Source organism: Cyphellophora europaea (assembly GCF_000365145.1).
Source record: "Cyphellophora europaea CBS 101466 unplaced genomic scaffold supercont1.6, whole genome shotgun sequence".
NCBI classification, from domain to species: Eukaryota; Fungi; Ascomycota; class Eurotiomycetes; order Chaetothyriales; family Cyphellophoraceae; genus Cyphellophora; species Cyphellophora europaea.
The window spans coordinates 2050616-2073253 of NW_008481812.1; the positions used below are offsets into that span (position 1 = coordinate 2050616).

Consider the following 22638-nt stretch of genomic DNA (forward strand, 5'->3'; position numbering starts at 1 on the left):
CAGAATGGATCAATGACAGCTTCGAGTATCGCAAGAAAAACAGGTTGGAGAGGTCGAACCTACCACAACAATGCCCCATTGTGGCTGCCCTTCAAAAGCTGGGATCCTGCTGCTCTTACCTTGAAACTTCTCCTCACTCCCAGACATCGTATCAGATCTGTCTTTGGTTTCTCTGTCGCCTTCAGCAGTAATCATGCAGCTCAAAGCTCTTGCCATCGCAGCCTTCGCTGCCACCGCCTATGCCCAGGAGTCGGGCGGCCTTGTCCAGGCGCTCAGCAACGTGACGGAGCTCTCCAACTTGACGAGCTACCTGAACCTCTTCCCCGATTTCGTTCAGCAGCTCTCGCAACTGAGCAACGTCACCCTGCTTGCACCTAGCAACGATGCCTTCGCAGAGTTCCTCAACTCTTCGGCTGGCTCCGCGCTGGCCAACAACGACGAGGCATTGATCCAGGGCATTCTGTCGTACCACGTCCTGAACGGCACCTATGAGAGCTTCAATGACACCGAGTTCATTCCCACTGCTCTTCAGCCAACGCAATACACAAACGTCACCGGCGGCCAGGTCGTTCAGGCCGTTGGAGATGGGGAGACGGTCACCTTCTACTCTGGCTTCCTCTCCGCCTCCAACGTCACTGGCGAACCAGTAAACTTCACTGGTGGTGTCGTTCACATCATCGATGCGGTGCTCATCGTCCCTCAGAATATTTCGGCTACCGCCATCGAGTCCAACCTTACCGCTGCAGTCGGTGCTCTGACTCGTGCGGAGCTTGCCCAAACTGTGAACGACCTTCAGGATGTCACCATCTTCGTGCCCGACAATACCGCCTTTGACGACATTGGCAATTTGATCGGCAACTTGACCACCGATAACCTGACGGACATCCTCACCTACCATGTCGTCAACGGTACTGTTGCCTACAGCACTGACCTCGAGAACACCACGCTGTCGACTCTCAACGGCGAGAACATTACCATCTCCATCATTGATGATGAGGTGTTTGTCAACTCAGCAAAGGTCACCGTCGCCGACGTCCTTGTCGCCAACGGTGTTGTTCATGTCATTGATAGCGTGCTCAACCCTGGCAACAGCACTGCTGAGCCCAATCCTGATGAGGAGGAGTCTGAGCCTGCGTTCGAGGGTGCGTCCAGTGCCGCCAATGACCTGACCAGCGGTGTACCTACGCCTACTGGCACGACGAACCCCACCGACTCCGCACCTGGAGCCACCAGTTCCTCGTCAGAGGATAGTGCTCCCATGATGACCGGTGCCGTTGGTGCTGCTGCTCTGTTCGGTGGTGCCGCCGTGCTCGCCAACTGGTAGTGCTCTTGTACTAGGCTGGATGTTGTGGAGGCCACTATGTCATATGTAAATGATGGATAATGTCAAATAAGTAGAAGCTGGTTGTGCTGCAAACGGCGTTGCTGTCGAAGATGTGCCCAGTAACCAATCAAACAAACAATCGTCAACCAAGTCACTATCTTTGCAAATTCACATGGCATTCGATTCGTGCTCATATGGCTAATCTCGCATCTTTCTCAACCACCTCGACATGATGGAAGAGTAGCTAGACACCGACAACTGAGGTTCAGAACATTTTCTTATCGCTCGCTTCGGTTGTGGCTGCCACTTTTGGATCAAATGACGACGCCCACGACTCCACCCGCAACCTCCCCGACCGCCCCTCCCCGCGTTCTTACACAGCTCTACTCGCCGTCGCCTTCTCCTCCCTATGATGACCATCCTGTCATTGCGACCGACAAGCGGGGTATGGTGCTGGAGGATGGAATGCTGTCACCGCCACCCCCAGCGGCCGAGGTTTGTGCCGTGAAGGAGAAGAAGACGCGACCTAAGAGGCAGCCTGTGCAATATATCTCAAGGCACTTCGCGCCCGGGGAGCTCCTCGCAGCCGAGAGCAAGCCTCGACCCAGGAGGAGCAGGAAGAAGGCATCTCCCGTCAGAGATGAGGTCAAAGATGAACCTATTCCGCCCGCAACCCCGCCGAAAACACCGGGCCAAGCAACGCCTCGCATCTACCACGGTCTGAATGTGGACGACCTGTCCTCTGACTCCTCCCTGACAGATGTTCCCGATGATATCGGACCTGATCCCTTCATCTCGTCTCAAACAGGCGCCGAGGTAGTCGCAGTCAAAACGCCGCGTACGCCCAAGAAGAAGTCGCGACACCCTACCACCTCCCCCTACTTCCCCACGCCTCACCGTGCTCGACCACACTTCCTCTCCACGCTCCCCTTTCCACCCATCTCCAATGTCACTTTTGGTCTGATGCAAGAGCGGCTGGCCAACCGGCCTTTCGAGCTTCTCCTAGCCACCATCTTCCTCAACAAAACGCCGGGCGAGCGTGCCATGCCGGTATGCTACCAGCTACTATCCCAGTACTCCACCCCGGAAGCCCTCGCCACAGCAGAGGTTGAGGATATCACCTCTCTGATCCGCCACCTCGGCTTCCAGAACCAGCGCGCTCGTAAGATCGTCGGCCTCGCCAAGGGTTGGATCGAACGCGAACCCGCCAAGGGCGTGCGGTACCGCAAAGTGGACTACCCGCTCAAGGGCGACGGACGCGACATCAAGGATGAAGAAATCGTTGATGACAACGATCCGCGCGTGGCGTGGGAAATCGCTCACCTCCCAGGCTTGGGGCCTTACTCGCATGACAGCTGGCGCATGTTCTGCCGCGACCAGTTGCGTGGTCTGGCGCTGGGATGGAATGGTGAGGGCGCTGCTGGAAAGGATTTCGAGCCGGAGTGGAAGCGCGTGCTGCCGAAAGACAAAGAGCTCCGGGCGTGGATGACGTGGATGTGGATGAAGGAGGGCTGGGTGTGGAACTGCGAGACCGGCGTGCGGACCAAGGCATCTGAGAAACTCATGGATCTGGCGCGAGGTGGCGGCGTAGTGGTCGAAGAGCACGAGGCAGGCAAGGAGACATTGAGACTCGAGCAGGGCTTTCCAGCACAGGATCGGGCCAAGCCGGTAGGCGGCATGCGCGCGGAGAGACCAGCAGGGGAGATCTTGGACGAAGTAAAAGCAGAGGCTCAGGGTACTGTTTGAGAAGCAAGAGCTGGATAGAGAGAAGGTTTTGTCTTTCTATTCAAAGAACTAAAACAGAGATCAATCGAGGTGTCATCGATCCTGTTGTGCAAGCGCTGCTCCCCCGGCTAGATAACTATTCCCCCATATGACATTTCCATGCCATCTCCATCCAGCTTCAAATCTTCCAGCGATGGTCCTCAAATCACTCATGTGAAGACTCAGCAGTCCAATAACGCAGAGACCGTGGCTCTGTTGACCTTAGCGGCTTCATCTGTCCTTGTAGAGGGCCTCCCAGTTACGTCAGCCTTTGCTTCGGTAACAGACACAGCTTCTGACAAGTGGCAGAAGACGTGCGAAGAGGAAACCTGCGAAAAAGGACACTGCGCGTCCTACCTCAACCATTGACCGAACTCTCCTCGACTCCCGCTCGCCATCCCCCCATTTCCCAAGACTCGCCCTTCTGCTGCCTCTGCCTTCGTTGCTGGCCGGGTTGACAAACTTGCCTCGTTATTGCCTACCCCGACACGTCCCCACAGGAGACTCGTGGTTGTTGTGAGAGGCGATCCCCAACGACCCGCGCCAACGACCGCTTGTTTTTCCCGACACTGCCATCAACAAACAAACTGACACCCATAACCACAGCCCCCAGCCCGAAACACCCCGCCGCCCAGATTCCCACCCCTTTGACACCGACCGTATCGACCAGCCGCCCACAGACCAGCGGGCCCGCCAGCATGAACGGCGACGCCAGCGTGTACACCAGCCCAGACAGCTGGCCGTACTCACCAACCAACTCTCCACCCTCCTCCGAGTCCTCCGAATCCCTAACCTCTCCCGCCACCACCAGAGCACTACCACAACGCTCCCGCCCCCGCTCCCGCGGCCGCCCCACTGCAGAACGCGCCGACCGCGCCACCAGCACTTCCTGCAAATCATTCTGCGTCAGCGCCACGATCCCCCCATGCAGGATCCCGTATACGACCGTGAAGGCGTACGCCGCCGCAGGCGTCACTGCGCCTTGCCCACCCCCATCATCTCCACTCACCGTGCTACCCGCAGTTCCCTGCTCTACGGGATGAGCCCCGCCAGAAGCGGAAGCGGAAGCAAGTCTCAGCCAAAACGGCGGCAGCACCAGCGCGGCAGCGAGCAGGACGCAGGCATGCAGGTGGCGGGCGCGGACGTGGTCGGTCAGGAGGGAGGAGAGGGTGCGGGCGGGGAGCTGGGAGAGGTTGAGGATGGTGAGGAGGGAGATTTTCATTCCGCCTCCTCCGTTGCTGTTTCGGTGGTTGGTGGTTGGGGTTGCCGAGGGCTGGAAATGGTGGTGAGGGGGACGCAGGAGGAGGAGGGAGGACCAGGTTGGGAGGTAGAAGGGGATCTAGAACGAGTAGATTAGGAGCGGTGTTGATGGGGGAACGGAGCTGGAAGGAAGGGGGGTATTGCGATGTAGGGGTGAGAGGGAGGACACGTTACGCTGAGAATACCGGCAAAGACGACGCAGAGCGCGGCGGTGAAGAGCATGACGGCTTTGTCGTCCATGGCACGAAGCAATCGCTGCTGCTGCTGCTGCTGCCGCCGCCGCCAGCAGAGTAAGAAGGAGCCACAGCAGGGTGTCGCTGAAGCAGCGTGTTTCACCGGACGGAAATGCTGGGGATGCGCCACGGCGAAGCCGACAACGAAGATCGACTGCGCACCAGCGATGGCCGCCAAAGCCAGAACCGCCACCCGGAAAGAATGCGCGTTGGTGAGGGATGTAACGACCTAAATCGCACGGGCGTCAGCAAGCGTGCCGGGCCCGCCAAATTCATATTTTCTGTAACATCTAAACCTAACCTCCCAGGCGAGCGGGCGTGAGAGAGAGACCTTACCAATGGAAACACCGACCCTCCCAGCGCAGCACCCGCGTTCACGACGCCGATAGCCAGACCCGGCCTCCGAGGCAGCCAGGTGCGCGCCGTGTGCGAGGAGGAGAGGAAGAAGATGCTCTGGCCGAGCCCGAGGGGGAGGGCGCACAGGAGCACGGCGTAGTATTTTCCGCCGCCGGCTTCTCTGTGATGGTGGTGGCTGTTGGTGAAGGCGAGGCTGGAGAGGGACGACGTGATCAGCACGGCGGCGCAGATGTTCAGACGGCGGTGGTGGCCTTGGTCGAGGAGGCCGCCGACGGGGAGGGCGAGGGCGTAGAGGAGCTGGAATGGGGGTGTGTGTGTGTTTAGTGGTTGTGTAAGGGGTTGGGAGGCATCGTTTGACGCATTTAGAGGGGTAGGGGTGGGCGATGGGCTGGAGGTTAGGAAACGTACAAAGGGAGGGACGGCGCCCATGAGGGCGAGCTGCGTGGAGGTGATGGTCCGGAAGAGGTGAGTAGTCTAGTAAGATAAGATGGTGCCGTATGTCATGATTAGGCCACTGGACAGACTTTGCTGGAATAAACCAGCGATGAGGGCTGCACAGAGGCGCCACTGGGCTGGTGGCTGAGGTGAAGGCTCCCGATCAGTGTCTGCTAATACGGAGCAGGTGGGCGCCTTGTCTGTGGCGTTGGAGTGTGCTGAGGTGCTGGTGCGACGAGACGGTTGGGCGTGGGGAGCGCTCGTCGAGGCAGCCATACCGCTTTGTGGATCACTTTGTGGATCACTTTCATGTACCAGTCCTGGAAAAGCCAGGGCGAGCTCGATGTCGATGGTTCTCGTCTGGTGAGATGGGAGATTGCGGGAGTTGGGACCGTGAGATGCGCTCTGCGGTGGGAGAGCTGGAGAGGGTGGTGGTGTCTTAGGGGGGGCCATGATTGTCTCAAGCATTGTGCTCGCCCAGTGGTCCATGCTGTTGATCTTGGAATGTCAATCGTCGTGTTCTGCTGTTTCTGACGTTGATCAAATTCCTGCAAGTGCTCTGAGATGCGTTCAGACCTGTCTTGTCAGCATATACCGCTTGCTATAAGTACAATCGAGTTGCGAGCCTTTTCCACATAGACTTTGCACGCTCTCCTTGGATACTTCGGTTAGACTTGCGTGGCACCAGATGATCTGCAGCTCCGCATGAGAACGCTCAACGGCCCGTACCAAAGCTCTGGACAACGGCTGCAGCTCTGAGTGGCCGTACCAAACCTCTCTGAGCAGGATTACGCAGCCTCACCTTATGAACAAGACTGATGTAGGCTTGGAAATGCGACATGGAGATGCTGCTGAGCATTGACAAGCAAATGGTGGGAGCAGTTGATGGAGTTCAAATTCTTTTCTTTGTTCATCGACGTTGTCGCCCATGCTGGATGTTCGCCCCAGCGAATGAGACAATCGCCCGAGTCTGCCATTCAGCCAGGCTTGTACTATGCGTTTATACTTGCCGTCCCTGCCTCCGCGGCGGCTATTAGATCCGTCGGTACTGGAGGCTCAAAATGTGAGATTTGTCACCGAGGGTCACATTTCTTTGTAACAAACTGATCCGCCGACTCTGCTGGTGGAGATTTCAATCGCTCGTGGTGCTGTCTGCCGACTCAAAATGCTGCCAGGTCCCATGCAATGATCACATTGTGGGTATCTGCTTCGGCGCGCTCTTATCTTCAGACACCCATCAACAGCTGAATCGAGCCGTGGGACTTCCGTGAACGGCGGTCAAGGTTGCAAATGTGAGGCCCATCCTGCAAGGCTTGATCATGCTGGCTGAGATGATTCGTTCTTCTCGACCAGATCGCCCACACCCAAGCCTCGTCCAACCTTGACCTTGATCATCTTCTCCTTGTCGCCGTTTATATCTTCTCCTTTCTTGCCAAGCTCGCCCACCGCGTCACCTTCATCTTCGTCCTCAGGCGCTTCCTTGATTTGCATGCTCGTCAGGTCCATCTTCATAGCATACGCGTCCTCGCCATCAGCGTAGTACTTGCTCTCGATCTTCTCCACCTCGAAGCCCAGCGTGTCGCGGTAAAGATGTAACGCCGCCTTATTCGACATGCGCACATGCAAAGACACATAGTTGGCATTGAAAACCTCTGCCATGGCTCTTTGACTGTTACGCATAAGCTTCTCGGCTATGCCTAATCTTCGATGTGTACGCATGACCGATAAACTCGTGATGTGACCATGTTGTACTCCATCAGGCGGGTCCTCCTCCATCTTCGCCAGCACATAGCCGACCACCTTCGGATATTGAGAGGGTTTGCTTCCGCGAACGATGGCAACAAAGCTCAGCTGAGGCCATGTCAAGGCATGGTACATGTAGTATTTCAAAAAGTAATTCTCGGGAAGGTTTGTCAAGTTGCATTGCTGTATGCTGGGGAGGAGGGAAATGTGCGACGGGTACGACGAAACCGGGACCACATCGACCATGTTTGCGGCTGCGGGCTACCGACTACCTGTCGGTACCAACTGAACTTCTCGTGACGCAATGATCGTGCCAGACAGTGTGTGTTCGACAGTCAGTCGTGTGCGTTCCCTGCGGCTATGGCACTTGTGAATAGTCGAATATGTGAGAAATGAAGTGCAGATGAGGTTGCGGAAGATCTTCGTTGATCGGCGCAGCCTTGCAGCCCTTGGCACAGCCTCGACGCTGACACTCGCTTACCGAATGCTCTATCTTTCGACCTCTCTACGTCAAGCTCTCCTATTCCGCTTGAAGAGCATGAGGAGCAGTTACGCTATCGACATCTTCATGCCTCCGTTTGCACAAATCACCGAGCCTGTGGTCCACCCACTCTCCTCGGAGCAGAGCATGCCTACTACACCAGCAACCTCGTCCGTGAAGCCAGGCCTCTTTGAACCCATACCCTCTGTGACAGTCTTGTGATACTCTTCTGGATTGCCGCCGGCGCGTGCCTTGATGTGTTCCTCACCGTTGTAAGCCATCAGAGGGGCGCCGTCAACGTATTTCTGGTTGATATCCCAGAATTCCTTGCCGGCTTGCGCATACATGTCGCCCCAGACTGGGCCAGGGTTGATGCAGTTGACGGTACATCTCTCGGCCAATTCTCGCGCCCATACCCTCGTCATTGCCTCCACCGCGGCCTTTGTGCCTGCATAGATCGATTGTCCTTCGCAACCGATGGAAGACGAAACACTCGAGACATTGACAATCCGACCCGAGCGGTCTTTCGGTAGGTACGGCTCGCAAGCTTGTGTAAGTAATAGTGGTGCCAGCACGTTGACGTGATACTGCTTGTCAAACTGTGTGATCTCTATCGGCCCTGCTTGCGGGTCGTTGAGAGTCTTGTTGCCAGCAATGCCGGCGTTGTTGATCAGGATGTCGATCTGAAATTCACCTGAGCGAGGATGCGCAAACTTGCTTTTTGCAACGTCGACAATGTAGGGCGCGCTTCGAGTCGGGTCCGAAAGATCGGCCTGCAGCGGTATGCACACTGAGCCGTACGTGCTTTGAAGCTCCTCGCACAGTCGCTGTGTGGGCTCCGCAGACGAATCAGAGGTATAAATGAGGAGCAGGGAGCATCCCTTTGAGGCGAGATTCTTCGAAATGGCCTCACCGATACCTTGGGATCAGTCAGTCGAGTCACAGTGTCCTTTGCGTCTTGACCAACCTCTTGAACCACCAGTTATGATACCGAACTTGCCCGTGTGTGGCTGGTAGCCGACATCTCGTGAAAGATTAGTGGAGGGCGTACGGCGGGCCCAAGGTCTCTCTGCGGTGATAACCTGCATTTTGAACGTATCTGCCACGAAGTGGTAACGTGTGAGCCAGTCGAAACTATCGTGTTTGTAGATTGCACTACCCGTAAAATGCGGGCAGCGAGTCCGGAGCGCGGGCGGCGGGGTTCTGACGCGCGCGGGGGTGCGCGACACTTTTTGTACTGTAGATTCAACCGCGAGTCGATCTGGACAGCCACGTACACCTCTTTTTCATTTCGTCAATTTTGTTTGTCCAGCGTTCCTGTTTTACCTCGCTGGTGGCTCTTTCAAGCACGCGCCTTGATGGATTTTCTCAAGTCGGCAGTAGCGTCGGCTATTGCGAAATCGAGTTCGTTCCCGTATTCCATCGGCGACCGGATAGACAACAGCGACTCGATATGGACTCTTCACAACGCCACTAAGAAGGTATGCTAGATATTCATCGGTTGAGTGATCTTGGCTGATTGCATGTAGGAGGATAACTTGCCATGCTGTGTTTTCACCTTCGAGATCAACGCCAACAAGTCACGGCTACCCCTTGCCAAAAATGCCGCTCGCAAACTACGCACGCTTCGACATCCAGGCGTTATCAAGACTCTCGACGTTATAGAGACCGAAACTACAATATACATTGTCACAGAACGAGTCACACCTTTGAGCTGGCACGTGAAGAGAAAGAGCTTGAGCGTGGAGACAGTCAAATGGGGCCTCCACGGTGTAGCCACGACGCTCAGGTTCATCAATACCGATGCCTCGTCTGTACACGGTGGCGTGCGTGTGGGATCTATCTTCACCAATGAGGCTGGCGAGTGGAAGCTGGGCGGTTTCGAAGTGCTCAGCTCTGTGAATGAGGACGATGCCGTCATCTATAACTACGGCAGCCTGGTACCAGACGCCAACAGATACTGCCCACCCGAGATTGCAGCCAATGGATGGAGTGTGATCAAGAAGCATCCACTGTTTGCGGCAGACGCATACGGACTTGGAACCCTGGTCTACGAAGCATTCAACGGCTTCTTTCCTGGCACCGATCAGCTCGCGCAAACGAAGAGCATTCCAGCCACCATCGCTCCCAGCTACAAGCGTTTGATCAACGCCAATCCAAAAATGCGATTGAGTCCAGCTCATTTCCTCGAACAGGGGAAGAAGACAGGCAGTTTCTTCCAGACTCCACTCATTCATATCACAGAGAGTGCTGACAACCTAGGTCTCATGAATCATGAAGAACGAGATGACTTTCTCGAAGAGCTTGACAAGCTCTCGGACGACTTTCCGGAAGACTTCTTCAAATCCAAAATTCTCCCCGAGCTATTGAAGTCAGTCGAGTTTGGAGGCGGCGGGCCTAGCGTGCTCAGTGCGATCATGAAGATCAGTCAGAAGATGACAGATGATGAGTTCGAGACCAGGCTGGCTCCTGTACTCTTGCGTCTCTTCCAAGTACCCGATAGGCAGATGCGTGTGGCCTTGCTGGATCACCTCCCGCTCATGGTAGATCGCATACCACAGAAGGATATCAACAGCAAGATATGGCCCGCCATGACGACTGGCTTCACAGACACGGCCCCCGTCATTCGAGAACAGACCGTCAAGTCAGTGCTTACTATTATCCCGAAGCTTTCGGACCGGACGATCAACGGCGAACTGCTTCGGTTCCTTGCTAAGACAGCGAACGATGAGCAACCTGGCATTAGAACAAATACCACAATCTGCCTTGGCAAGATTGCTAGAAACCTTGGGACGGCTTCAAGAGCGAAGGTCTTGATTGCAGCATTCACCCGCTCCTTGCGGGACCCGTTCGTGCACGGTCGAAGTGCAGCCTTGATGGCGTTGAATGCGACAACAGATGTCTTCAGTGAGGACGACTGTGCGACCAAAATTCTGCCCGTACTCTGCCTCTCGCTTGTAGACAAAGAGAAAGTTGTCCGAGAGCAGGCGAACAAGACCTTCGACACCTTCCTAGCACGAGTGAGGAAACATGCCGCGACACTACCCGATACTGTACTGCCACCAGAGGCATCTGGCAACACGGCCGCTGCTCCGGCAAGAATAGGAAATCAAAATGACACCTCATGGGCTGGTTGGGCTATCTCATCTTTCACCAACAAGATGACTGCAGCAAAAGGGGAGATGGATAGCACATCCGCGAACGGAGCTGTTCCTCAAGCACAGTCGCTGCCTCCATCTGGTCGTGCCACGCCTTTGATTCAGGTAAACCGACCTGCGTCAACTGCTCCGCCAACCTCCAAGCCAGCGGTTGCTGTAACTGCGAGTGACGTGGCTGACTTTGACGATGCCGACGATGCCATGGACGCTTGGGGTGAGATGGACGACGAGGAAGACAACTTTTTCGAGGCTCCCTCCAAGACCAAGACAACCACCCCAGCTCCCACCAGTGCTTTTGATGATGGTGGAGAACCCGACTTTGCAGGATGGCTTGCGGCGCAGTCAAAGGCAAAAACAGCTAAAGCAGCCCCAAAAGGACTATCAAAGCCGGCTACTGCAACTTCCTCCAAGCTAGGCGTGCGCCCTGGTCCAGCGAGGAACGGCGCAGCTGGGCTTACTACTCAAAAAGCTGCTAGCACTTCTGCAATTCCGAAGACATCTACCGTCAAGAAAGAACTCCCAAAGCCCAAAGGACCTGATCCGGCAGAAGACGATGAATGGGGTGCGGCTTGGGACTAATGGTCTTCGCCGTGGCTTGGCCCTCAATATCATCATGCCACTATACCTGTATCACATCCAGTCTTCGAGCTTGCTGCTTACAGACGAGCTTCTTTCGAACATTCCGCCAAACACCGGCATCTCGCTCTCTAAGGTCGAGAGCCATGTGCACAGCCACGTTGGCCAAGACCGTCCATGCACGCCGAGCACGTGTAAGAGTTGACCACCGATCACCAAGATGCTCGGCTGAGACAGCCAACCATGATCGTCACAGCACTCATTCAGATAAGAGCACGCTAAACCCAGCCTCGAGCATACAGATGCGTGCTAGTGGAAGCATATATATCCACTGACAGATGCGCTCATTTCGACTGCGCCGTAGCAACCAAGCGCTCTTAACAGTCTTGGCTTCTATAATTGTGCCCATGTCGTTTGCCATGGCTCGACTACGGACGAGTGTACCTCATCAATGTGGCTGACTACTCCGACCTCAGGTGATGTTGCCAACGTCCCAAGCTCTCGATTCTATATCGAGCGTTGGAGAACACTTTCACTGTCAATCGTTGCACTTGAATTACGTCCAACGAGAGAATACCAAGCACCAACCGTTTTATCCCATTTCTTGACCTGCACAACCTCCGCGTCCACTCATCATCAACAGTAACTGGAACGTGGCCCGGCCCCACTTTCGATGATCGATGTGAGGTACCAACGACTTACTCATTGCCGCTTCTTAAAGAATGGGCGATCCTGCCACAAAGGTGGACTCCATAGATTGACGAACGTGAGAATACTCGTACTTTTGCATCGAGCCCTGCAGCATGCATTCTTTGCAAAAATTTCCAGATCTCGTCAACTTGGCTGTCATTGTTGGTGCTACGCTGCAGTTAGCCAAAGCACAGAATATCCAATTCATTGGCGTTCCAGAGACCATTCGCGAAGATAGCGATGGTAGCGAAGATCTGCTTATATCATGGTCAGGAGGCACGCCTGGACTCGTATGTTGCCCGCACTTGTTGGGATGGAGTTATTGACGGAGCTGTAGCCTTGGACCGTGCAACTGGTCCAGGACGATCGAGTTATTGATGATGTGGACGAGTCCAGTGGTACGTAGGCTCTACAGAGTCATGTTCCAGCTGATTTCTGCGATAGACGACGACGACGGTGTTGTAGATCAAACCTTTGAATGGGATGTTGAGCTCGACAGCAATCCTGGGGGATATTACAGCTTGCGATTGGTACAGGGTACACAAACAGCTGATTCCAATCCGATCAACATCATCGATGAAAATGGTCAAGGTGCTACTGGTTCTTCCCCAACCAATGTACCAAGCACACCGAGCTCGAATCCAGCCAGCACTTCCGCAGCCTCTGCAACCTCAACAGATGGGTCAGCCTCATTATCTCAAGCCTCGGCTTCTATCGCGGCCACCGCAGCCACTCTCGTAACAACAGTAATCTCTGGGACTACAATTACAGCCGCTCCTTCTGGATCCGCAACGGATGGCAGAACCAGCGATCCTGCAGACGGCGGCACTGGCAGCGACGGCCTTCCCGGCGGAGCGGTTGCTGGTATCGTTATCGGCGCCATTGGACTTGTTACACTGATCGTCCTGCTCGTCTGGTTCGTGCGTCGCCGCGCTCGCAATTCACGAAGATCACACGGCGTGCCGTCTACAGTCGAACCAGAAAAAAGAGAACCCGACTTCGCAACTCCGGCACTGTTTGCAGGCATTCCTCGATCCGGTGCGACGCTATCCGACAAGGGCGGAAATGGGAAGTTCGAGCTGCAATCTGATGCCAAAGCTCTACGCACCACGCCTGGCGTACACGAAATGCACAGTCCCGACGAAACGACTAACGCGTCCTCGGATCTGTATGAGCTTCCCTCACCCGACGCCTCGCAGACTGCTGCGTCTATCAGACAGGCTCACACAACAAGTAACGCGTCAGGGACAGATCGTTCCGACGGCAAGAACCCAGATAGCCATGAAATTGCGAGAAGCGCGGACAGCCACAACCACCAGAGCGTGAGTCCTTCGCAGAGGCACGCCATTCCGAGGAAGACAGTGCCAGGGACCGGCGTTAACGGTAAGGGCTCAGGACGAGGGCAGCCGCCGGCGGTTCACGAGCTTGGCTAGCTTACCTAGAGCTGGCGGGTCAATTGACTCAAAGATGTTTGGTGAAAGCATCCTTAATGACCCGCACCACGCCCGATTTATGACAGACCATCATCGCCCGGACCTCCTTCTTCGCCTTGATGATTCCGCGCCTCTTGTATATGTGCCTTTTTCTCTTCCAACATCTCATTGTCACGTTTCACCCGCTGCTCGTGAGATCGCCTGGCTGCGTCCAGCGCATCCGACAGCCTCAAGAACTCCTTTCGCCTGAGGAACGCGGCAGCTTCATCCCTCTTCTTGGTCTCCCTCCACGCCTTCTCCCGCTCTCTCAACACCTTTTCAGTCTCGCTCTTGGTCTTCGTGAAGTCGTCGATATCCTTGTCGAGATCGGCGTACATCTTGTTCTGTGCCGCGGCCTTCTCATCCAGTCTCCTCTCCCTGTCTTGCAAAAGCTGGCGATTCTTCGCGAGGAGCTGTTCTCGGAACGCGAGATCCGTCTCTTTGGTGCGCAATTCGCCATGTCGATGCAGCAGGTCTTGTGACTCGAGCCCCACCTGGTTTCCTGTGCGGTCAACTCTTGCCGCCTGATTTTCCACTCGCGTTCGTGCTTCCTTCTGGCCGCCTGCAGGTCTCGTTCGCGGTCGAACAGCATTCCCATGTCTCTCTCCAGAGTGGCCTGCTGCTTTTGCCGGTGCTTGTGCACGATCTGCAACACGAGCGCGATGGTTCGCCATAATCTTGCGTAGTCTGTCGATACCGCCGTCTTCGAGGAGATGGCAGCAAGTTTCTTCAACTGGACTTTCATATAGTCTCGCCGCTGCTGCAGGGATGTTTCCGTTTTCGTCATTTCCTCGTGCCGGTTCTTGAGATCTGCTTCCCAGCGGCTAAGCTTCGCTGCTTGATCCTCTACAGGTCTCCGACGGCTCTTCGTATACTCGGGCGACTGACGGGATGCACGCTGGGTACTAGCAAGTTCACCTTCCAGCATCAATGCCTCATAAACTCCTCCGTAGTATTCGTGTCGTGACCTTGGTGAGCACTCACGCTCTCGTGGAGCGCTGTGGCGATCGCAATCTGGAACGATTGTGTAGCGTGAGCTTGGTGTTCTCCTGCGCTCTTGAGAAGGTTTGACGTGTGAGACGGGCGACAGGTCTCTCCGGCCAAAGAGACTCCTCCGCCGCAAATACGACTCTTCGTCGACCTTCTTCGCCAGCGCAGAAGTGTCGGCACCCAAAGTTACCCCCACACTTTCGTTTCTCAACTTTGTCTCACGCCTGTCTACCTCGGCCTCTCGCTGAGCGATCTCGACTTCGCGTAAGGATGCTCGTCGAACCAGATCGTGCAGCTCCGTCGCTCGTTGTGTTTGGTCGCGGTTCCAGGTTTTCCTCTCTGTGTAGCGTGATCGGACGGCTGTGCCGATCGCAAGACCACTCACGGCGGTGGCAATGCCTCCGGTGATGTACGGAGCACCGGTGTCCCTGCTTAAGCCGCGCTTTGCAACTTGTGCTGCCACGTCGGTTAAAGTAGTAGTACACGAGGGTTCATTCACGGCGGGAAAGAACGTCCCGCGAGGGCCCTCTAGGAGGCTGTCCGTATAGTCTGCGATGCTGTGACTCTCGGTGGAGCGCACGTTGATGTGTGGGCCGGCCTCGGCGTCACTCTCAGGTGGCAGGAGTCGCGAATTCCATCTGAGAGAGCCGATGGCCAAACGAATTCTCTGATCAAGGTCGCATCGCACACTTTTGTCCGTCCGGAGGGCGCAGAAATAGTCTTGCCAGCCTTGCCAGTGCTCAATGCACTGCCGGAGTAATATGGCATAGCAAAGGCCTTTTTGGGACCGAGCCGTCCAGTGCTCGCTCTCTGCCGCCCAAAGGAAAAAGTGACGCGAGAGCTTCATCAGGCATGAGTGTTTTACATCAACACGTCCCTTCAAGTAGTCTTCGAGCGCACAGATATCTTTCTCTGTCAATAGGTTGATTCTGTCGCAGGATGGTCGTCGCCAGTTTGGGTCCATGTCGGTCCCGAGGACGCCAGTCCTTGCAAGATCTGTCCCGTAAGAACCTGGAACTGTGGGCTCTGGATCATCATGTAAGCTTGTCCATGTGTCATACTCCTGATCGTGGAGCTGTGGAGCACTAGCACTTCGCCGAATGGTCTTGTTGCGGCTCGGCTTGGTCGGCGAGTGATGAGTGCTAGTCTTCCTTCTGTCCAACGTTGTCGATTCTTCTTGCGCGCCACGTAGACGCCAATTCAAGTCCTTCATTGTTTCTTTCGATGGGCATGTAGAAGCTTCTATCAAAAACCCAGGACGAGACCCCGAACGCTCGCATGGTCGAACTTCTGCCATCAAATCAAGGCGCTCACGAGCCCATTGCTGGAGTATTTCCAGCTCATGTGGAACATTTTGTGCTTGGAGATAGCATTTTACTTTTGCATTCTCCATTCCACTGTCTGAACCGTGTTGTGCCGGATATTCAGGCATTGTTGACTCCACAGTAACTGTCTGCGTTATTTGATGGATCTTCACTCTGCCCCAAAATGGAATTGATGTAGTGTCTGAAGATCGTCTTGAGCAGTAATGAACAACATCTGGCCCGAAGTCTTTCAACGCAAGCACAGACATGAAAGTGAGGAAATCATGGCTTCGGGCGACGGAGGTCTGGCTGGGGAGGGGCTTGGTACTGGACGGTTTGACACAGCCAGGGTTTGCATTCACGTGGCTCCATATAGATCCTTGTACCTCTACATTGCATGACAGTAATTTGTCTTATTGGAGGTTCAAGCGAAGGCAGTCGACGAGGCAGACTGCCAGATTGCGAACCACCACCATACATGAACCCAAAGTAGACTCAAAATGGTTTTCACCCAACGTCCAGCAGGCATTTCTTCAATATCATCCATGCTCTGTGTAAGCCTATCTGAATGTTGTGAAAGAAAAGCCAGGATGAACAGCAGATGGTGGCGTGGCTGGAGGATGAAGGAGTAGTCAGGCTAAAGCTGCCTCGCGCCCCGCAGGTCTAGAGCAACTTGCCACGGCCTCATCATTGGTTACATCGAGGAGTCTACCTTCTCCACGAGTCAGCATACATTTGTTCAAATTGATGACTGAGCAGACCCGGTATCACTCCGCCAAGTTTCTCCCTTCTGCATTGTTTGCTGTATTCATGGAAGACTCTGCTCAGGACAGATGTTTGCTGATCATAAAGCTATAGGTGTGTTATGTGTTTACGTAGTCTGTTTGTTTGCCCAGGTCGCACGATTGCGCAACGCTATCGGTGGTCCAGGTCGAAGACGTGCTTGCAGCATTAAGTCCTTGCCTTCTTTTGTCAACTTGTGACTATATCGAAGCAAGCCGGTCGTTCGTCCGATGATGGCTTCCTGAAGCAGGACATGCCACATGACATCGGACGCCGCTTTCGGGACTTCAACTGACATCGAGACAGAAAGACGCCCAGGCGCCGGACACATTGTTCATTCACCCAGGAAGACCCGCTCCGCCACGGAATTTCCATGCCCAATAATCCAGTGCAGCAATATACCCAAACACGCCGAGGCCAGCAATTACCCCCTCAGCCTTATCACTCAAGTAGCTGTGATGCCGAAACGGCTCGCGCTTGTGCACATTCGAGATATGCAATTCGACAAACGGGATGCTGAGCCCCGCCAACGCGTCGCGAATCGCTACGGACGTGTGCGTGAAGGCGCCGGGGTTGATAATGATGGCGTCAACCCCCTCTCCGTAGCTGGCGTGGATCCGGTCAATAATGTGGCCCTCGTGGTTGGACTGGAACGTCGAGAGCTTGAGGTTGTGCTTAGTGGCGTGCTGGTACATGGAGCCCTCCACGTCCTTGAGCGTCGTCGAGCCGTAAATGGCCGGCTCCCGTGTCCCCAGGAGGTTCAGATTGGGTCCATTGATGAGAAGGACACTTTTGGCTTGCCCTTGCTCCTCGGCCATTTTTGGATGCTTAGCACGCGCCAGAGGAGGTCCGCCAAGCGTGGCTGAAGACGCAGTCTTTGCGCAGGTCCGCTTCTACTTTCGTATGCCTGGCGGATGATGCTCAGCCCCTGCAAGACGTGGCGCGTTGACACACGGGAAAAATATACTCTAGGACGAATCGAATGAAAGACTCCGCGATCTCGTGACGACTATATGAGCCACACACGTTCGGGTAAGGTTGCCTTTTCTTTATAGTCCAAGTTTGTGGGACCCAAGCGTCCGTGTCCGACCGATATGGTCCGCCAACACGGCGGCATGGAACTTACCCGAAAAGCTCCACCGGGCTCGGGTTGAGGAAAGGTTGTGTGGGATTCTCTCTGCAGGGACGGGCACCGAAAGATGCATGGGAAAAGGCATACCATCGTTACGTCGATGTCGTCCGCGTGTTCACCTTTACAAAATTCTCAGAGGTTTCATCCTCAGCATCGGGCCCGGACAGACGTGACGCGGATTCTTGGAGATGCCAGCCATTCCATTGTATAGTCGTTCTATGACGGCGTCCCTTTTCTGGCCAGGGCCTCCGCGCAGGTATTGTCTTTGAGGAGGGAAACCTATCTCGTACGATCTATATGGCATATTGGGAGATGAAGGAATCTCGTTCACCAACCTGATCAAGGATTTTTTACGGCTTGGCCGCATTCCTTTTGTCTAAAGCTTCCCGAATCGCTAGAACAGGAGCACGCCTGCCCGTCCACAGTTCGAACTGGCAATATGCTTGCTCTTTCAACACAGCCACGCCATTTTCCACCTTCCACCTTGCTTGGCGTGATGCAACACGCATGAGGGCAGTGACCGGAGGGCGATAGGCCATTTCAATCACCACCCCGGCGCCGCTCGCGAAAATGTGCTCTGGGATGTCGGCTTCGCTCACGTCGTCTGCGGGGATGCAACTGACAATCACGTTTGCGGCCGGCGCTTCAGCCAGAGACCCGTATATGTCAATTTTTGAGGGGGAAAAGTCGGCCACCAGCCGTTCCGCGGTGCTCCTGGTTCGATTCACAAGACCTATGCGTTGAATGTCCAACTGCTGGTACGCGTACACAGCCGCGCGTGCCGCACCGCCAGCCCCGACGACGAGACCCACGTCAACTTTGGTCAACCCACTACTCTGAATGCACCTCAGGATACCAATCCAATCGGTGTTATCCCCCCGGAGCGTCCGGCCGGACTTGCCATCTTCAACAATGACTGTATTCACCGCTCCAAGCCTGGTGCTAGCATCTGACACGGAATCCAGGAGCGGTTGAATGTTCAGCTTATGGGGATATGTGACCGACGCGCCGCCAAACTCGGGCTTTCGCATCAGATCACACACAGTATTGTCAATCTGAAGAGTTTCATGTATCGAATAATGATGTGGCAGGCCTAGCTCGGCGAACGCAGTATTGTGGATGGTGGGACTTAGCGAATGAGAAATGTTATTCCCAAAGATGTAAAAATTGCGTTTTGGCAATTGCCCCATCAGATATTTTGCGTGGTTGACCTGCGCGAGGGATATCTGTCCCGCTGCTGATGGGGCCGGTAGAAGAGGATGGGTGACAAAAGAAATCGGGCTGATGATGCGGGACAGCTGCCCTGGCGGGCCCATAGCCACTGAAAGGACGGGTTTGCTCGATTGTGTCCTATATTTCCGTTGCAGTAATGCCAGTTCGTGGCAATCCGCAATGTCGGTGGCCTGAAAGCTGAGCTTCAGGATATCTGCAAGAGTTGTCAGCGTGAACCTGAGGTGAAATAGACGGCCGACGCAACGCACCTCCGTAAGTATCCTGTTTGATGTAGTGCTCAAATAATGAATCTGACCATCTGACCTCTCCAGTCCAGTCGTGAACTGAGGCGATAAGTTTACTGGATCCCTTATGCTTGACGATCTCCTGCTTCAGGGACTCGGGCCAAGAAAACTCCACGTCGATATACTCGCACCCGAATTGGGCGGCGAGAAGCATCAGTTCAAGGGCTTCAGGTGCTGCACCATCCGGAAACTGGCCTCCTTGTGAAACTGTCCGTATGGTGAAGATGATGGGCATGTCCGAGCCTCGTCTCAACCACTCTAGTTGTGAGAGCACATACTCCTTGGTGGGTAGCTTAGTCACCTCGTCGGGTCTTAGCAGGTCGACTCGAAGTTCCCATACATCGCCTCCATAGCTGATTCTTTCGAGGTTGCAGCCTGCTTGTGTGACATTGGGAAAGGTGAGTGGAATCAGGAAGATTTGTTTTCCTTGGACATAATACGACGATATCAAATCTCGCGTCGTGCCATTGCTCATGTGTGAGGCCATAATTTGACGAAATGACCTCGAGCGTCCAGGTGGAGGACATCAGCCATGAACGAACAGTCTTGAATCCCCTTTTCCCTCGCAGGGTATTCCAAACGCGTGCTCCACCACGGCAAAGGGCTCAGCCGGTGCATCACGTGACTGGATATCACCTCGATCGCCCTGGGAATGGATCCGACCCACGTATTTGCCGGAATTCAAGGCTAGTAGACATGGTCCGATGATCTACTGTAGTGCAGGACCTACTAGCTCATATTGCTGTCGGATAGCCCTCCTCATCACGTGAACTGGGGCAGGTCTGCCCGTGAGGAGCTCGAACTGTGAGATGCCCTGCTCAACGAGGACGTCGAGGCCATCAACCACGACCCAGCCACCTGTGGACCTTGACTGCATTTGATTCATCAATCGGGTCACCAATGGCTTGTACGCCAGCTATGTATAGTTAGCCGGATTCACTGATCATTCGTATATGCATACCTCAACGAAGACGCCGCCCGTTCGGCTTTGCAACCATTCAGCCGGAATCGTCAGTTCATGAGCTGCCTGTCCGGAGATAGAGTGAGCAGGGATGCAGGATACGATCACCGTAGGCTGCCGTAGTCGCTCAGGCCACTGAGACTCCAACGTGGAAAGCACATGAACATGTAAATTCTGCTGCCTGTAGTGGTCCGCAAGCGCCTCAGCATGCGACGCTGTTCGATTGTAGAGGCAAATGGTCCTGATCCCCAGTGTGCGGCAGGCATATATCGCTGCTCTGGCCATGCCTCCAGCTCCTATCACCAAGGCGGTGCTGCTATCACGAACGAAGTTGGCGGGAGATATCTTTCGCCCGATACACTCCCGAATGCCAACGTGATCAGTGTTGTAACCTTTCAGGATAGTATCAGTGTCATCAGACTGGTTCTGCTGCCTCTCAATGACTACCGTGTTGACTGCACCTATGTCCCGCGCTTCGGGGTTTATATGGTGCAGCATGGGGAGGACTTGCATCTTGAAAGGCAAAGAGATTGCGAGACCACCACATTCGGGATCGGCCAATAGCTCTTGTATGCTGCTCAAATCATCTGACTGCAGCAATCCATACGAATGCGGCATACCACACGCAGCATATGCCGCGTTGTGCATTGCAGGAGAAAGACTGTACGAGACGCTCTGCCCGAGGATGGTAAACTTCTTTCGAGAGTGGATGAAGCTGGAATACAATGCCGTTTGAGCTTGATCGATTGTGATACCGTCTGTAGTCATGGAAGGCAAAACCACTGGTGAGAGGACAGGATTGAAGCAAACGGAAGTCCGGCCGAGAGCGCCTGTGTTGTACGCTACCAGTGGCATCGTCCAGGTCTCCCGAGCGACCTGAGCATCGTAGAGACGCTGCAAATTTTCCGAGGCGGAAGCCGCTTGGTGGGTGATGCGAATAGCATGGCAAGCAAGTTGCATCGCAAGGTCATGTATTTTAGTCCATGGAAGTTCGTCCGCAGCCCTGGCCTGCTTGCTACTCTCATAATGATAGGTTCCAACAATTTGAGTGGAGCCTCGGAGCGAAGCGAGAGACTTCACCTGATCACGGGCTAGCCTCAAGCACACCGTCAAGAAGTCTGGAGAGCTCCGCAGGCAGAGTCGAAGGAGCTTGAGATAATTGGCCGAGTCCTGAGTGTCTGGATATGAGACATCGATCATGATGGGAGCTCTCGCGTGTCTTCGCAACGTAGCCACTGCCCTGGGAACCAATTCCAAAAAGTGGTCGGCAGCTTTGTCCCCCGGATCGATGACGAGACTGACCATATCTGCGCCACATTCGAGTTTGTCGTATTCCAAGACATGCGCATCCAGCCAGTGAAGCGGTACCTGTAGTACATAGGTATAGGAAGCAGACAAAGCCTCGACAGAGCGCAGGAGCTTGGGGGTGCGTCCAAAGATGCGATGTAGAAAACGGACGAAATCCACCTCGGTCTGCTTGAGCTTCAGCGTCCCAGCCGGATTGCTTCCATTGGGACTGTCGAGAGTCCACGTGATGTTGTAGAAGTCAAAGGTCGAATAAGAGCGGTAAGAGGCATCGTGGATCCTGTACAACTGCTCCTGGTTGTTTTGACAGCCGAACATGTCGCCAAGGTCGGCTTTGTCTCTTTGAACATAGATGACGGGATGTGTTTGCGCGAAAGCCCTTAATAAGCGCTTTTGAGCATTGCTACTATAGGCTGTCAAGCCGCCAATTACGTGATCTTCACTGTAGGTGTTGAGAAGGGACTTGGTGACTTTCGTCTCGGCCTCGCGGTAAGCTGGCATTCCATGAGTGGATATGTAGTCGTATGGTGTCATGCCCATCCCCTTCTCAAAGGCCCTGCCGAAGTCCACATATTGACGGCGTAGCACCACGGATGCAATCACAGATAGAGTATGTTTGCCGGCTCGTGGAAAGCCAACCAGAAGGATGCTAGCACGGTCGCTGTACACTACTTTATCCGTCGGTGTTGTCAGCGGTTCCAGGAGACCAACTGTGTCGGAAGCACTAGGGCCAACGAGTCGGCTTGGAGAAGATGTCCTCGAATTGAAGATTCCGGACATGAGCTCCGGGACAGGAGTCGTGGCATGACTGTTGGTTCCTCCAGGACAAAGTCCCTGGGCGCTATCAAGAGCCTTAGCCTTCCGCTTCATGGCCACGAATTTGCATCCCAAATCAGGCCTCAGCCTGAGTTCAGCATTGCCAGAGGTGTTCGAGAAGAAATGGTAACGATAGAAGTGTATTTCTGCGGGGCAAGATACGATGGCATCGGAAGGGCTCCGGTGGGTGATGGTGGTGAACGACAAATTCAGTCTAGAGTGTTGAGTGTGGAGGTGTGGAGGTGTGGAGGGAAGCCTTTTCGGCTAGAGACTTTGCCGATCACGTGACTGCCAGTCCTAGTCGCATCAACCGCCAGACCAGCCGCCAAGAGAAAAT

General features: G+C 54.6%; 12 protein-coding genes across 12 annotated transcripts; 4 read left to right on the forward strand and 8 right to left on the reverse strand.

The window, feature by feature from the left end:
- Nucleotides 1-193: 193 nt before the first annotated feature.
- Nucleotides 194-1324, forward strand: HMPREF1541_07006 (uncharacterized protein; the record flags this gene model as incomplete). Its single annotated transcript, XM_008721331.1, has 1 exon — nt 194-1324. The coding sequence occupies one exon, from the start codon at nt 194-196 to the stop codon at nt 1322-1324; it is 1131 nt and encodes a 376-aa protein (XP_008719553.1).
- A 318-nt stretch (nt 1325-1642) lies between these two features.
- On the forward strand, nt 1643-3070 carry HMPREF1541_07007 (uncharacterized protein; the record flags this gene model as incomplete). Its single annotated transcript, XM_008721332.1, has 1 exon — nt 1643-3070. One exon carries the CDS (start codon nt 1643-1645, stop codon nt 3068-3070), a length of 1428 nt encoding a protein of 475 aa, XP_008719554.1.
- Nucleotides 3071-3566: 496 nt separating this feature from the next.
- HMPREF1541_07008 (uncharacterized protein) lies at nt 3567-5367 on the reverse strand (the record flags this gene model as incomplete). The annotated part of the gene is made up of 4 exons (XM_008721333.1): nt 3567-4427; nt 4523-4810; nt 4918-5235; nt 5347-5367. The coding sequence occupies 4 exons, from the start codon at nt 5365-5367 to the stop codon at nt 3567-3569; spliced, it is 1488 nt and encodes a 495-aa protein (XP_008719555.1).
- Nucleotides 5368-5412: 45 nt separating this feature from the next.
- HMPREF1541_07009 (uncharacterized protein) lies at nt 5413-5826 on the reverse strand (the record flags this gene model as incomplete). The annotated part of the gene is made up of 1 exon (XM_008721334.1): nt 5413-5826. The coding sequence occupies one exon, from the start codon at nt 5824-5826 to the stop codon at nt 5413-5415; it is 414 nt and encodes a 137-aa protein (XP_008719556.1).
- An 864-nt stretch (nt 5827-6690) lies between these two features.
- HMPREF1541_07010 (uncharacterized protein) lies at nt 6691-7362 on the reverse strand (the record flags this gene model as incomplete). Its single annotated transcript, XM_008721335.1, has 1 exon — nt 6691-7362. One exon carries the CDS (start codon nt 7360-7362, stop codon nt 6691-6693), a length of 672 nt encoding a protein of 223 aa, XP_008719557.1.
- A 303-nt stretch (nt 7363-7665) lies between these two features.
- Nucleotides 7666-8685, reverse strand: HMPREF1541_07011 (uncharacterized protein; the record flags this gene model as incomplete). Its single annotated transcript, XM_008721336.1, has 2 exons — nt 7666-8516; nt 8565-8685. The coding sequence occupies 2 exons, from the start codon at nt 8683-8685 to the stop codon at nt 7666-7668; spliced, it is 972 nt and encodes a 323-aa protein (XP_008719558.1).
- A 270-nt stretch (nt 8686-8955) lies between these two features.
- Nucleotides 8956-11334, forward strand: HMPREF1541_07012 (uncharacterized protein; the record flags this gene model as incomplete). Its single annotated transcript, XM_008721337.1, has 2 exons — nt 8956-9078; nt 9127-11334. The coding sequence occupies 2 exons, from the start codon at nt 8956-8958 to the stop codon at nt 11332-11334; spliced, it is 2331 nt and encodes a 776-aa protein (XP_008719559.1).
- Nucleotides 11335-12134: 800 nt separating this feature from the next.
- On the forward strand, nt 12135-13454 carry HMPREF1541_07013 (uncharacterized protein; the record flags this gene model as incomplete). Its single annotated transcript, XM_008721338.1, has 3 exons — nt 12135-12311; nt 12359-12419; nt 12466-13454. 3 exons carry the CDS (start codon nt 12135-12137, stop codon nt 13452-13454), a joined length of 1227 nt encoding a protein of 408 aa, XP_008719560.1.
- Nucleotides 13455-13531: 77 nt separating this feature from the next.
- HMPREF1541_07014 (uncharacterized protein) lies at nt 13532-15696 on the reverse strand (the record flags this gene model as incomplete). Its single annotated transcript, XM_008721339.1, has 2 exons — nt 13532-13871; nt 13988-15696. The coding sequence occupies 2 exons, from the start codon at nt 15694-15696 to the stop codon at nt 13532-13534; spliced, it is 2049 nt and encodes a 682-aa protein (XP_008719561.1).
- A 1212-nt stretch (nt 15697-16908) lies between these two features.
- Nucleotides 16909-17388, reverse strand: HMPREF1541_07015 (catabolic 3-dehydroquinase; the record flags this gene model as incomplete). The annotated part of the gene is made up of 1 exon (XM_008721340.1): nt 16909-17388. One exon carries the CDS (start codon nt 17386-17388, stop codon nt 16909-16911), a length of 480 nt encoding a protein of 159 aa, XP_008719562.1.
- Nucleotides 17389-18052: 664 nt separating this feature from the next.
- On the reverse strand, nt 18053-19706 carry HMPREF1541_07016 (shikimate-5-dehydrogenase; the record flags this gene model as incomplete). Its single annotated transcript, XM_008721341.1, has 2 exons — nt 18053-19128; nt 19184-19706. The coding sequence occupies 2 exons, from the start codon at nt 19704-19706 to the stop codon at nt 18053-18055; spliced, it is 1599 nt and encodes a 532-aa protein (XP_008719563.1).
- Nucleotides 19707-19928: 222 nt separating this feature from the next.
- Nucleotides 19929-22355, reverse strand: HMPREF1541_07017 (shikimate-5-dehydrogenase; the record flags this gene model as incomplete). Its single annotated transcript, XM_008721342.1, has 2 exons — nt 19929-20135; nt 20181-22355. The coding sequence occupies 2 exons, from the start codon at nt 22353-22355 to the stop codon at nt 19929-19931; spliced, it is 2382 nt and encodes a 793-aa protein (XP_008719564.1).
- Nucleotides 22356-22638: the final 283 nt, after the last annotated feature.